At 38.6% G+C, this 15831-nt stretch overlaps 2 protein-coding genes across 2 annotated transcripts in view; one reads left to right on the top strand and one right to left on the bottom strand.

Annotated features, from left to right (window-relative positions):
• LOC100948441 (olfactory receptor 6C74-like) overlaps nucleotides 1-747 on the top strand; it is a 912-nt gene extending 165 nt beyond the window's left edge. The window contains exon 1 of the mRNA XM_023517169.1: nucleotides 1-747. This exon is cut by the window's left edge and continues 165 nt beyond it. Coding sequence (XP_023372937.1) covers nucleotides 1-747 — 747 coding nt within the window.
• A 14303-nt stretch (nucleotides 748-15050) lies between these two features.
• Nucleotides 15051-15831, bottom strand: part of LOC100948125 (olfactory receptor 6C74-like) — a 3650-nt gene continuing 2869 nt past the window's right edge. Inside the window, exon 3 of the mRNA XM_012809399.1 lies at nucleotides 15051-15826. Within this exon, the coding sequence (XP_012664853.1) occupies nucleotides 15051-15826 (776 nt within the window). The remainder of the gene's footprint in view (nucleotides 15827-15831) is intronic.

Below are 15831 nucleotides of genomic sequence, written 5' to 3'. Positions count from 1 at the left end.
AGTTTCTCCTTCTGTGAATGTGGTTTTATCACCACTGTTATTCCTAAATTGCTGGTCATCTTTCTTTTAGGAAGGCAAACAATTCCCTTTACTGCTTGTCTCACACAAGCCTTTTTTACCTTATTTCTGGGGGCAACACTTTTCTTCCTCATGGCTGCCATGTCCTTGGATCGATACCTGGCCATTTGCAAGCCTCTACACTACCCGACCATCATGAATCTGAGGGTTTGTTTCTTTCTAGTTTTCTTCTGCTATGCTTTGTCCTTCCTCATCATCACTGGTCTGGTTATCAAGGTTTCCCAGCTGTCCTTCTGTGGCCCCAATGTCATCCCTCATTTCTTCTGTGATCTTGGCTCCTTAATTCATCTCTCCTGTTCTGAAACCAGATCTATTGAAATGTTGGCCTTCATCCTCATTTCTTTTATCCTGTTTTCATCCTTCAGTATAACTGTTATTGTGTATAGCAACATAGTAGTCACAATCCTGCGTCTCCCATCAGCCAAAGAGCGGCAGAAAGCTTTCTCCACCTGCTCCTCCCATCTCCTTGTCCTCTCTCTGATGTATGGCAGCTGTGTCTTCATATACGTGAAACCAAACCAAACAGACAGACTGGACTCCAACAGAGAGGCTGCTCTTGTGAACACGGTGGTGACTCCTCTGCTGAACCCAGTCATCTACACTCTGCGCAACAAGCAGGTTCACCAGGCTCTAAGGGATGCTGTGTCTAGAGTGAAACTGCAGAAATAGGATTATAAGTCTGTGGAGAGTAAATAGATCTTCTTGGTCATCTAATTCACTTTCCCACCATGGTGGAAATCTTCTCCATGAAATCTCCATAGAAGGTGATCTAGATTATGCTAATATTCAGCTATTATATATTCAGGTATTATCTTATTTTGCAGTTCAATTCCTCTCATTATTTGATAAATCAAATTAGTTCTTTGTATTATGATAAAATTATGTTCCTTGATTTCAACTCATTGGTTTTATATGGATTAAATTCAAAAAACATTTATGAAACCCTAATATATAAAAATGAAATAACATGAAGTGTTTAAGCTAAGAATATTAAAGTTGCTAATGATAGTTAATATTTTTCATGATATATTCTTTTCCTTGAACCTTCCAATCCCTAAGAATAGATAGTAACTCTTTTATTACCACTTTATTACTCAAAGCAATACTTAAAAATTCCATAAAGTCCTAAAATGGTATTTAATAAAAGTTAGTGCCAAGTCACTAATTTTTTTATGTAAATAACTCAGTAGAACACTTTCTAAGTTCTTTCTCTGAATGTTTTGGTTTAGAGATATAAATAGCATTGTGTACCTTCAGGTTGTCAAGGTGTCTTCTTTCACTTTAATTTCTTTTAGCTATGTTAAATATTATTGATAAAGGTGTTTTTAATCCTCTCCTGAGCCATAAACAAAATGAAAAACTTTTAAATGTGTTCATTTTCCCCTTGTAATTGATGTAGCCAAGCCCTATACACACTAGGTGGTAGAAAAGGAGATGGCCTCAGTAACAGATTCTCCCCTCATGAGCAACAGATGTGCTCCCTAATGTGACACTAGGGAAGAAGCAGGCAGGCAGTATCTTCTGGGACAAAGTAAATTCTGGTTGACATTTTGTGCAGCAAGAAATAAGGGAAGTAATATTAGAAAAGTATAAAGAATGCATTAATAATAAAATGACAATAAAAAAGTATTAACATTGAGTCAGTTATTGTTTTTACCAATTCATTGAACGAGTTCCTCCCTCCAGGGAAATGGCACTAGAGGGAAGTATGTTCCTGTCACTCTCAGTCCCCCCTGTCTGCATGATGTTGTTTGACTTTTAGTGTGTCTGATTTAAGTGCATATTTTCCTTTTGAGCTTAAGAATTGATTGTATTTAAGGCATAATCTGATCTTAAAGATCTTAGACTTTCCAAGAGTGTCTGGTGTTTTACATTTTATGTCTTGGAACAGCTTGACTATAGGCTGTTCTAGGGATTGTGGTCTGCCAAGGACAGCCATGTCTGTCTCTCTCCTGTCTTCAGAAAAGAAGTTAAGCAGACAACTTATAATCTTATATAAAGACAGGGAACTTGCATACATGGTGACAACATGCACCTCATTTCTGGATGTCTCAGTTCTGATCTGCATTCTGGTGAACCCAGAATTCAGCTGGAAAAGTGACCATAAGAACCCATAGGGATGGCTTGGTGCCTGTGGCTCAAGTGGCTAAGGCGCCAGCCACATACACCAAAGGTGGCGGGTTTGAATCCCCAGCCCAGGCCCGCCAAACAACAATGACAGCTGCAACCAAAAAATGGCCGGGCATTGTGGCAGGCACCTGTGGTCCCAGGTACTTGGTAGGCTGAGGCAGGAGACTCGCTTGAGCCCAGGAGTTGGAGGTTGCTGTGAGCGTGATGCCATGGCACTCTACCCAGGGGGATAGCTTGAGGCTCCGTCCCAAAAAATAAAATAATAATAATAAAACCCATAGGGATGATTTACCCCTAAGAGCAAGATGGAATTTTGAGCCTACTCCTTAGCCAGTATCCCAGTGAACAAAGCTTGGCTCCTGCAGGGTGGGGTATTGAACATTTGACCTAAAAGATGAAAAAAGATAAACTGTCATTATCAAAAAGTTGAACTATTTATTTTGGGATAATTGTTGATTCACATGCAGTTTTAAGGAACAATATAGAGAGATCCCACATCCCTCTTACCCAGTTTCCTGTAATGTTAATCCCTTCCAAAGTAAAATAAAATGAAATGAAATATCATAGCCAGAATGCTGACCTTGATGAGGTCTAGATCCAGGACACAGTGCTCCTGCAGGGATCCCTCCTGTTGACCTTCTATGGCCACACTCACTTTTCTCTTGCTGCAGCTGTGCATCTGTTGTCCATTTCTACAGTTTTTTCATTTTCAGAAATAAATATATATGGGCAGGCATGGTGGATCATGCCTGTAATCCTAGTACTCTGTGAGGCTGAGTTCGATTGATAGCCAGAGCTCAGGAGCATAAGACCACATGAACAAGACTGACAACAATTTGAGGGGGACGGTGAGGCTCACACCTATAATCCTACCACTATGGGAGGCCCACACAGGAGATCGATGAGCTCAGGATTTCAAGACCAGCCTGAGCAAGAGTGAAACCCCATCTCTACTAAAAATAGAAAAATTATCTGGGTGTGGTGGTTGGTGCCTGTAGTCCCAGCTACTTAGGACACTGAAGATTACTTGATCCCAGGAGATTGAGTTTGCTGTGAGCTGCCACCATGGGATTCTAGCCTGGGAGACAGAAGGAGATTGTGTCTAAAAAAAAAAATGAGGAGGAAGTATTTGAACTTAGATACATTTATGTTTTTTCCAGTTTAAAATTCCATATTTGAAAAATGTCCTCAACAGATGAAGAAATAACAAAGCCTTTTTTGTGTGTGTGAGTTGGAGATTTCAAAAATCTAGAGAAGCCAAGATTTGAGTTCTACTGAAGCATTGGCTGATAAAGTTCAAACACAGGAAACATGGCTAAAACTCTCCATAATGATGGGTCAGAGTTGTTCTTTGGAACTTCAAAAGTTGTTCATTCTCACCTTCACCTGCCCACATGGACAATGCCAAATATAAACAAATCCATGATTTTGGTCAAGATGGCCAACAAGAAGCAGCTTTCCCCAGAAGCTCCTGTCCAAAGGGAGAGGTATTGGACTGGCGGGGACTCCAAGAAGCTGAAGGAGGGAAGTTGAACACAGAGAAGAAAGAGAGGTGAACATCATCCCTGCTGAGACTAGAGGTAGGGCTAAGAAAGAGGAAGAAAGACAACTAAGATGAGGTATGGACTGACTAATTGCCAAGAGGAAGGGAGACCCCTCCCTCAAATGGGAAGTCCTTGGTTGGCTTTCCAGAGTGAGCAGGGAACAAAAGGACCTCTCACTTCACCCCACAGTAGGGAATTGCTAAATCCCAGTCCTTCTTCACCAGTGAGATCCTACCACTGAGTCTAGGCCCCATCTTGCCTGGCACAAAAGTGACCAGGTATTGTCTCTGGAATCCCAAGCACATTGCTCGCTCTTCCCCCTATCCTAGTTGCCTGAAAGACTTCTCCTTTCAGAGGTTGGAGTGTTTAGTGAGTTTGCTGAGAGGCCAGGGCAATGAGTGGGTGACTGAGTTGCAGCTTGGCAATTCTAACTTCTGTTGGGAGAAGAGTGAATTTTCCTGCCTTCCTTTCCCATTATAAAATAGCCTTCTCTAGCCCCTGGGAATATTTCAGACAGATCTGCCTGTGGATTTCTGTTTTCTGGCCATCTGGTGACCCTCTGAACTCATTTTGGTGAGTGGAGCTAGCTCTGCTAGGACTAGTTTGACTGGAACCGGCTGTCAGGGATGCCTACCTGGTGACCCTCCAAACTCATTTAGATGGGTATACCTCAGCCTCAGCATGTTTGTCTGGAACTCGTGGCCAGAGACCTCCACATAGTGACCCTCTGAAACTGAGCAGCGGTGGTTTTGCAGCAGCGAGGGGTGGATTCAGTGGGTGTCTGTCTTTGGATTTCTCTCCTCCAGCTATTTTCAACAGGAGGAAGGGGGCTGCAGATATTTGTTTATATCCTTGTCCAGCAGAGGTTACAGTGAAATATTGTGACTCTTTAGGATTGGGTAGAAGGCAGGCTGACATCAAGATAGAGTCAGGTTGAGCTATCTCACCATTCTGGCACTCAGAATCTCTGATTTAAGTCCTGAAAATGATCTTTGTAAGCTGTAGGGGAGAAGCCATAATCACAGGCCCCAGCTCATTGGAGAAGGGGTGATTAGCTCCACTTTCTGGGGCCTTTCAAGCCAGCCACACTCTGCCAAATTTAATTGCCAAATAGGTTAGTACAGTGTTTCCTAGAGGTCCTCAATTAGATTATCCTCCAACAAATATTCAGGGATAATCTATCATTTCAACTAAAAAACTTCAACTAAAATTAGTGTCTATTTTTTAAAAATCTGAAAACACTCAAGGAGAGGAACCAGAAGAAGAACTCTGGCAATATGAAAAATCAGAGCAGATCAACTCCCCCAAGGGATTACAAAGGAGATACAATGGAAAATACCATCCACAGAGAAATTACTGAAAATTCAGAAATAGAATTCATAATATGGATGGAAAATAAGATGATTAGAATGCAGGAAAAGATGGAAATAGAAATCCAAAAATTAGTTCAAAAGTTATCTCAAGAAATTAATGAATTCAAAGACAAAGTCACCAAGGGTATAGACATAATGAGGAAAAATATAGCAGAGCTTAAGGAATTGAAAAAGGCATTTGAGGAGCTTCAAAACAGTAAAGACTCTTAGTGATAGAATTGAACAGGGAGAATAAAGAATTTCAGAAATTGAAGACAAGATGTTAGAACTATCCCAAGTATTCAAAGATGCAGAGAAAAGGAGAACAAAAACAGAATATTCCTCAAGAAAGTTATTGAATCATTCCAAAACATCAACTGTATCAATTATAGGGATTCCTGAAGGAGAAGAGGATGGTCCTAAAGTCACAGATGCTCTACTCCAAGATATTATGGTGGAGAATTTCCCAAGCCTTGTGAGAGACACAGAAATCCATATAGCAGATAGTTTTAGAAACACAGCAAAACTCAATCCAAACAAAGTATCTCCTAGACATGTTAGAATTAACTTTGTCAAAGTTAATATGGAGGAGAAAATTGTGAAAGCAACCAGGTATAAAAAAGGGAAAAATATCAGGATAACCACCAATATTTTAATCAAAACTTTTCAAGGCAGAAGAGGATGGTCAAAGACCTTTAACCTTCTATAGAAACCAATTTTCAGCCCAGGATCCTATCTCCTGCTAAACTGAGTTTCATTTGTGAAGGAGAAATCAAATACTTTACTGATATCCATATGTTGAGGAAATTTGCCATAATGAGACCAGCTTTACAGGAAGTACTCAGACCCATTCTTCATAATGACCAGCACAATGGCCCATCACCACAGTCACTGAAAAATTAAAGAACAAAGCCTAGCCTCAGCAATGGTGTGAGATAAAAATAAGCTCTAGACCTCTGTAAAACAAGATGACCAAAACTCCACCATAGCTATCAATTCTCTCAATAAATGTGAATGACTTTAATTCTCCTCTGAAGAAGCTGCTTAATTCTCCTCTATAGGCTGGCTGACTGGATTCAAAAGCTCTTACCACATATTGGTTGCCTCTAAGAAACACACCTTACCTCAAAAGATAAAACAAAACTCAGGATGAAGGGATGGAAAATAATAATCCAGGCAAATGGAAAGCAGAAAAAAGCAGGGGTTGTAATCTCTTTGGTACATACAATTGTACTTAAACCAATAAACATAAAGAAAGACAAAGATGGATTCTATATATCTGTGAAGGAAAACAACATGAAGAGATTCCAATAAGTAACATTGATACCTCCTACCTGAATGTTTGCAATTTATAAAACTAAATTGATCTGAAAGTTATGATATCTTCCTGCACTATAATAGTTGGAGATTCTAACACCCCTTTGGCGGTACTGGGCAGATGCTCCAAAGACAAACTAAACCAAAAAAATAATGCACTTAAACATGAACCTAGAACAAATGGACTTAACATACATATAAAGAACACTTCCTCCTAACAAAACTGAATACATATTCTTCTCATTTGCCCATCCTCCAAAATTGATCAGATCTTAGGAAACAAGTCTAACTTCAACAAATCCAAAAGAATAGAAATTATTCCTTGTATCTTCTCAGGCTATGATGGGATAAAAGTTGAACTCAACATTAACAGAAATCTTTGTACTCAAATAAAATCATGGAAACTAAATCTTATGCTGAATGACAGCTGGGTCAAAGATGAAATTAAGAAGGAAATCATTATATTTTTGGAATAAAATGATAATGAAGCCACAAACTATCAAAATCTGTGGGATATTGCAAAGGCAGTCCTAAGCGGGAAATTTATAGCCTTAGATGTCTTCACCAAGAAAACAGAAACAGAGCAAATCAACAACCTAATGGAGCTTCTCAAACAATAGCAAAAGGCAGAACAATCCAACCCCAAACCCAGCAGAAGAAAAGGAATAACCAAAATTACAACAGAATGAAATGAAATTGGAAACAAAAGAATTGTTCAGAAGATCAATGAAACAAAAAGGTGGTTCTTTGAAAAGATTAATAAAATTGATAAGCCCTTGGCCAGACTAATCAGAAACAGAAAGGTAATATCTCTAATAATTTCAGTCAGAAATGATAAAGGGGAAATAACAACAGATACATCAGAAATACAAAAGATCCTCAATGACCACTACAAAAACTCTATTCCCAGAAATATGAAAATGTGGAGGAAATGAACCAATACCTGGAAACATGCCACCTTCCTAAACTCAACCAGAAAGAATTAGAAATTTTGAATAGATCTATATCAAGCACTGAAATAGCATCAATTATACGAAGTCTCTCAACAAAGAAAAGCCTTGTACCAGATGGTTTCACACTAGAATTCTACCACACCTTCAAAGAGGAACTATTACCTATATTGCATAAGCTATTCCAAAATATAGAGAAGGAAGGAAGACTCCCCAACATGTTTTATGAAGCAAATATCATGCTCATCACAAAACTAGGAGAGAATCCAACAAAAAAAGAAAACTATAGATATCATTAATGAATATCAATGCAAAAAAATTCAATAAGATCTTAGCAACCAAAATACAGCAACATATTAAAAAGGTTATACACCATGATCAAGAGGGTTTTATCCCAGGGATGCAAGATTGGTTCAACATACATTAATTCATAAATATAATTCACCACATAAAATAAATAACAAAAACCCTATGATTCTATCAATTGATGCAGAAAAGGCTTTTGATAATAGTTAGCATCATTTCATGACAAGAATATTTAAGAAAATAGGATTAGGTGGGTCATTCCTTAAACTGATAGATGCCATCTATAGTAAACCCACAGCCAATATCATATTGAATGGACTAAAAGTGAAAGCATTTCCACTCAGATCTAGAACTAGACAAGGCTGATGTCTATCGTCACCATTGCTATTCAACATAGAGCTGGAAGTCCTAGACATTGCAATTAGGCAAGAGAAGGAGATCAGGAGTATTCAAATGGGGACAGAAGCAGTCAAATTCTGACTCTTTGTGGATGACATGATCTCATAACTGGAAACCTACAAAGCTCTTAGAAGTGATTCAGGAATATAGCAGCACCTCGGGATAAAAAGTCTATATCCACAAACCAGTAGCCTTTATATATGCCAACAACAGTCAAATTGAGAATAAAATCAAAGAATCTATTCCTTTTACAGAAATGCCAAAGAAGATGGAATACCTGGGAATATATCCAACAAAGGATGTGAAAGATCTTTATAAAGGTAACTATGAAACCCTGAGAAAAGAAATAGCAAAAGACATTAACAAATGGAAGAACATACCATGCTCATTCCTGGGAAGAATCAACATTGTTAAAATGCCTGTACTACCCATACCAATCTACAGATTTAATGCAATCCCCATCAAAGCACCAGTGTCATACTTTGAAGAACTTGTAAAAATAGTACTTCATTTCATACGGAACCAGAAAAAAAGCCTTATTAGCCAATACAATTATTAGAAATAAAAACAAATCTGGAGGGGTTTTGCTATCAGACTTCAGGTTATGCTACAAATCTATATCGATCAAAATAGTATGGTACTGACATAAGAATAGAGACATATATCTATGGAATAGAATAGAGAATCTAGAGATGAACTCTGACACATATTATCATTTGATCTTTGACAAATCTAACAAAAGCATGCACTGGGGAAAAGAATCCCTATTTAATAAATGGTGCTGGGAGAACTAGTTAGCCACATGTAGATGAGTGAAAATGAACCCATGTCTCTCAACATTAACAAAAATTGATTCTTGCTGAATAAAGATTTAAATTTAAGACACAAAACAATAAATAAAAATTCTAGAACAGAGTAGTGAGAAAAAGCTTGAAAATATTGGTATGGGAAAAGACTTTATGAGGAAGACCCTCTGGCAATTGCAGCAACACCAAAAATAAATAACTGGCATTTGATCAAACTAAAAATCTTCTGTAAAGCTAAGGGTACTACAACAAAAGCAAACAGACAGCCTACAGAGTGGGAAAGAGTTTGCATGTTATGCTCTGACAAAGGCCTGATAACTATAATCTATAGATAACTCCAATTAAACAACAAGAAGAAAGCAAACAACCCTATTTTTATGTGGGCAAGAGACTTGACCAGAAACTTCTCTGAAGATGACAGACGAATGGCCAATAAACACATGAAAAAAAATGCTCATCGTCTTTAATCATCAGAGAGATGCAAATCAAAACCACTCTGAGATACCACCTAACTCCAGTAAGATTAGCCCACATCACAAAATCCCCAAACTGAAGATGCTGGTGTGGAAGTGGAGAGAAGGGAACACTTCTACACTGCTGGTTGGAATGCAAACTAACAATGGTTATGGAAAGAACTATGGAGAATTCTCAAAGAACTAAAAGTTCACCTTTCATTTGATCCTGAAATCCCATTACTAGGTATCTACCTAGAAGAACAAAAATCATTTTACCCCAAAGACATTTGCTGCAGAATGTTTATTTAAGCTCAATTCATAATTACCAAGTCCTGGAAGCAACCCAAATGCCCATCAGCTCATGAATAGATTAACAAATTGTGGCATACATATACCATGGAATACTACTCAACCATAAAAAATGATCAAGACTATATCATTTATGTTTATCTGGATGGGATTGAAAGACATTCTTCTTAGTAAAGTATCACAAGAATCGGGAAAAAAATCCAGTGTATTCAATACTAATACGAACCCAATATATAAACAACTACAGGCTCATATGAATGATAAAACACAAAAATAGTCTAGCAAGGGGGAAGAGTGAAGAGGCAGAGGGAAAGGGAAGGGAGGGTGATTGGAAGAAGGAGGGAGGGCATTTGGCGGGATCTCACCTAAGGTGCACAATGCAAGGGTATTCAGCCCACCCCTTGGGTAAAGGGCTCTTCTACAACTTAAACTTTACCTTGGAAGTGAGAACATTGTAATCTAAAAATTTGTATTCTCATACTAGTTTGAAATTTTAAAAAAGTCCAGACATAGGTAGGAACAGGATTTATTCAATATTTATTTATTGCAACAGGGAGAATGCTCCAATTGCAATATCTACAAACGTCTCAAAATCAAACAGAAGGGAGCTTTTCTTTCATAGAAGGAGTGAGCAGACACAACAGAACCTTTGTTGGGAAGGAGAGATGAAGCTGAATGAACAGGTGGCTAAATCAGGTGCTCCCACAGGAAATGTGTCTGCTATGAGTGGCCTTTTCCACTTCTTGGAATGAGGTGTCAAAAGAGAATGTTCTACAGCCGAGTGCCTGCTCAGATTTGGGGCAAACCAAAGCTTTAGGGGTCTGTGAGAAAGAGAGCAGCCTGTTGTCCTTAGGTCAGGTCAAGGCTGAAGCAGGCAGTGCGTAAGAGATGAGCAATTGTTCAGACACAGGCATGTTTGTGTCTGTTGTATCCCTCAGGATAGACCAAGACATGAGACCCTCTCAGTCTACTGACTCCCTGTCAACACAGCTCTCTTAGCATATATTGAGTGTTCTAATGTCATGGTTACTCCCCTGTCTCTCCAGGATGGAAGAGACCTCACATGCTATGACCCTAATGGAAGGTCCAGTGACCTTATGACTTGTCAATCACTTGACACTAGACAGCAGTAGAGACTATGAGCAAACCTCAAAGATACCTAGACCTCATTAGGAGTATTTAGAATAGGATCAGATCATGTCTGAAACTAATGCCTCTTGGTGCTTCCATGGTAATATTTTGGAAATTAAATTGTAGCATCCATGACCATGATCTGTTAAAGGCATGGTAACCAGGAGCTCAGACCCTTCAATATCAAAGGCAGTGTTGCCATAAAGGGAAAGCAAAGTAAACCAACAGACATTCTGACCAAGGGCAGAAGAAAATATAGACTGTACACTAGTGGAAGGAGATGATAACTGCACGTTTATGTGGTGTTGGAACCAGTTACTGCAACAAACTATAGCTTGCCTCTTACTATTGTAAGTCAGGCTTTTGGTGTGTTTTTTGTTTTTCTATTTAATCAGTGTGGCTAATCACTCCATTGAAAAATAAGAACCAGGACAGGGTGGATTTAAAAGGTGGGCCAGTGAATCTGCTTAGTGTAATGGGTGGGTAGAACACACAGCTGGTGTCCCATCCATGGAGCCTTGGCATTCACCTTGACGGGCCACCTGTGGGTGTTTACTACAGACTCCTGCAAACTCTGCCAGTGCACTATTTTCTGGCTGTGGGAGTGAGTACACTTAGTCACGCACAAGTTAAGCCAGAAGTGCTGGAGAAGCCCTTGTACCCTCTGTCCACTGTCACCACTGCTATTCAGCATAGAGCTGGAGGCATTCCCAGAAGCAATCCTTAATCAGTGATGGGTGGAGTATTCGTTAATGGGACCACAATAAAATTAAAACCTTTTTCTCTGTGAAGTTCCTTTTCTAAAAAACCAATCTCAAAAGTTTTCATATTATATGGTTCCATTTGCATAAGAGTTTGAAAATGAGAACCTCTACAAATGAGGGACAAAATAGTAATTTTCTTTGGGTTAGAGAGGATAAGGGGCAGGAGGGGCTGATGTAGGTGCAGCTATAAATAGTGGGCCGGAGGGATCTCTGCAGTGTTAGAATTGCAGTGCCCTGACTATCGTGGTACATGAACCCAAACATGGGATAGAATTAAAACAAATATAAACACAGTCACATACACACATAAGTATAAGTAAAACTGGGAAAATCTGAAAAAAGATTGCTGGATTGTGTTAATGTCAATATCTTAATTGTGATAGTAAACTATAGTTTTTCAAAACATTGGTGGAAAATGGGAAAAGTATACATATCTCTATTCCTTATGACTATTATATGAATATAATAATTTTAATAAAATGTTTAATTAAATAAGAATAATAATTTAGGAGGTTTAGGGAATACTATTTCATATAAAATATTACATTTCTTAATAAAGAGTGGATGATTAATTTCTAATTTCTAATTCTAATGAAACAAAAATAATAATGCTAAATACTATTGAGAATGAGAAGAAAGCATACCTCATATATTGCTGGTGGGAATGTTAAATGGTAAAGGCACCCAAAACTAAATATGCAGCTACTACTAACCATCATTTGTATTCTTAGGCACTTACCCAGAGAAGTGAAATCTTCACTTCGTACTATACCCCATATAGGAATTCTTAGAGAAGCTTTACCTATAAATTATGGGAATTGCCTTATAGGTCCTACAACAGGTAAATTATTAAGTAAAATGGGGTATGGACATAACATGAAATAATATTCATCAATAAAAAGGAGTGAATTACTGATGCATGCAACAACTTGGAGACTCTCCAGAGAATTATGCTAAGTGAAAAAAGCCAATTCCAGGCTCGGTGCCCATAGCAGAGTGGTTAAGGCGACAGCCACATGCACCAAGGCTAGTGGGTTCAAGCCCCACCTGGGCCAGCTAAACAGCAAATGACAACTGGAACAAAAACTACCCAGGCATTGTGGCAGGGGCCTGTAGTCCCAGCTACTTGGGAAGCTGAGGCAAGAGAGTTACTTAAGCCCAAGAGTTTGAGGTTGCTGTGAGATGTGATGCCAGGGCACTCTACTGAGGGCAACATAGTGAAACTCTGTCTCAATTAAAAAAAAAAACCCAAAACAAAACAAACAAACAAACAAACAAAAAACCAATAAAAGCCAATACCAAGGCTATATTCTATGTAATTTTACACACACACACACATAAATACTTTTATTGATTTAGTCATTCATTCTTGAGACAGATTCTTACTCTGTTACCTGGGTAGAGTGCCGTGGCATCATAGGTTACATCAACTTCAAACTCTTGGGCTCAAGTGATCCTCTTGCCTCAGCCTCTGACTTTAGGTGCCTACCACAATGCCTGGCTAGTTTTTCTATTTTTAGTAGAGAGAGAGTTTCACTCTTGTTCAGGCTGTTCTCAAGCTCCTGAGCTCAGGTTATCAACCCACCTTGGCCTCACTTAGTACGAGGATTACAGGCATGAGCCTCTGTGCCTGGCCATACAGATTTCTGAAAATGGAAAAATTGTAGAAATGGACAACAGATGCACAGCTACAACAGGAGAAAAGTGGATGTGGCCTCAGAAGATTAACAGGAGGGATCCCTGCAGGGATGCCATGACCTGGATCTTGACCTCATCAAGGTCAGCATTCTGACTGTGATATTACATTTTATTTTGCAAGAGGTTAACATTGCAGGAAACTAGATAAAGGGGATGTGGGATATCGTCATATTGCTTCTTAAAACTGTATGTTAAGCAACAATTTTCCTAAGTTAAGTAGTTTAATTTTTTTTAAGGGAGGTTATTATTATTTTTTTCCTAGAACAAATGAAAGAAACTCCACCCTGTGGGAGCCAAACTTTGTTCACTGGGATACTGGCTAAGGAGTAGGCTCAGAATTCCATCTTGCTATTAGTGCTCATTCATCCCTATGAGTTTTTATGGTCACTTCTTCCGGCTGAATTCTAAGTTTACTAGGATGCAGATCAGAGTTCTGAAATCCAGGGATCAGGTGCATGTTGTCACTACTCTCCAGAGTTCCCTATCTTTTGATGAGGTTATAAATTGTCTGCCTAACTCCTTTTTTGGAAACAGGAAAGACATGGACATGACTGTCCTTAGCAGACCACAATCCTCAGAATAGCCTATTGTGAAGCTGTTCCAAGACATAAAATATAAAACATCCAACACTCTTTGAAAATCTCAGATAATTCTGATCAGATTATGTCTTAAATACAATTAATTCTCAAGCACAAAAGGAAAATATGCACTTAAGTGAGACACACTAAAAATCAAACCATGCCATGCAGATGAGGGGACTGAGAGTGACAGATATTTACCTCCATCTAGTGACACTGCCTTGGAGGAAGGAACTTGTTCAATGAACTGGTAAAAACAGTAACTGACTCAATGTTAATCTTTTTTTATTATTAATGAAATCACTTCTCTTTTAAACATTTCTAATATAAGTTCTTTATTTTTTGCTTGATAGAATGTCAACCATAATTTAGTTTAACCCAGAAGACACTGGCCGCTTCTACCCGTGAAGTCACGTTAGGGAAGATGTCTGTTAGAATGGGCTCAGACTTTTATACTGGAACCACATACCTGTCTTCAAACTATTGGGTCTAGGACTTGACAACAGCAACTTACAGGGGAAAATTTCATGCATTTAAAAGTTTTTTAATTTTGTTTATGGTTCATGGAAGGATTAAAGATATTTTACAATATTTTTTGATATAGCTGGAAGATGGTAAAGTGAAAACACCCATATTGACAATCTTGAGGTAGAGAAAACTTTGTATCTCTAAACCAATGAATTCAGAGAGAGGAATTAGTAAGGGTACTATTGATTTGTTAACATAAACAATTAAGGAATTGCCATTAACTTCATATGGCTACTATATTAGGACTTTATGAAATTTCCAAATATTGCCTTGAATAAATAAAGTGGTAATAAAGGATTTACTATCTATCTATTCTTAGGGGTTGGAAGGTTCAAGGAAAAGAATATATCATGAAAAATATTAAATATCAATAGCAACTTTAATATTCTTAGCTTAAACACTTCATATTATTTGATTTCTGTGTATTAGGCTCTCCATAAATGTTGTTTGAATTGAACCCATACAAGACTAATGAGTTGAAATTAAGGAAGATAATTTTATCACAGTATAGAGAACTAATTTGAATTATTAAATAATGAAAGGAATTGAACTGCAAAATAAGATAATACCTGAATATATAATAGCTGAATATTAGCATAATCTAGATCACCTTCTATGGAGATTTCATGGAGAAGATTTCCACCATGGTGGGAAAGTGAATTAGATGACCAAGGAGATCTATTTACTCTCCACAGACTTATGATCCTATTTCTGCAGTTTCAGTCTAGACACAGCATCCCTTAGAGCCTGGTGAACCTGCTTGTTGCGCAGAGTGTAGATGACTGGGTTCAGCAGAGGAGTCACCACCGTGTTCACAAGAGCAGCCTCTCTGTTGGAGTCCAGTCTGTCTGTTTGGTTTGGTTTCACGTATATGAAGACACAGCTGCCATACATCAGAGAGAGGACAAGGAGATGGGAGGAGCAGGTGGAGAAAGCTTTCTGCCGCTCTTTGGCTGATGGGAGACGCAGGATTGTGACTACTATGTTGCTATATGCAATGATGGTTATACTGAAGGTTGAAAACAGGATAAAGGAAGTGAGGCTGAAGGCTAACATTTCAGTAGATCTGGTTTCAGAACAGGAGAGATGAATTAAGGAGCCAAGATCACAGAAGAAATGAGGGATGACGTTGGGGCCACAGAAGGTCAGCTGGGAAACCTTGATGACCAGGCCAGTGATGATGAGGAAGGACAAAGCATAGCAGAAGGAAACTAGAAAGAAACAAACCCTCAGATTCATGATGGTTGGGTAGTGTAGAGGCTTGCAAATGGCCAGGTATCGATCCAAGGACATGGCAGCCATGAGGAAGAAAAGTGTTGCCCCCAGAAATAAGGTAGAAAAGGCTTGTGTGAGACAAGCAGTAAAGGGAATTGTTTGCGTTCCTAAAAGAAAGATGACCAGCAATTTAGGAATAACAGTGGTGATAAAACCACATTCACAGAAGGAGAAACTGCTGAGTAAAATGTACATTGGTGTATGGAGGCGA

This window comes from Otolemur garnettii, unplaced genomic scaffold, assembly GCF_000181295.1.
Source record: "Otolemur garnettii isolate 467f Iridium unplaced genomic scaffold, OtoGar3 scaffold00105, whole genome shotgun sequence".
Lineage (NCBI taxonomy): Eukaryota > Metazoa > Chordata > Mammalia > Primates > Galagidae > Otolemur > Otolemur garnettii.
The sequence above is the reverse complement of the archived record's forward strand: the minus strand, read 5'-3'. Positions and strand labels throughout refer to the sequence as shown.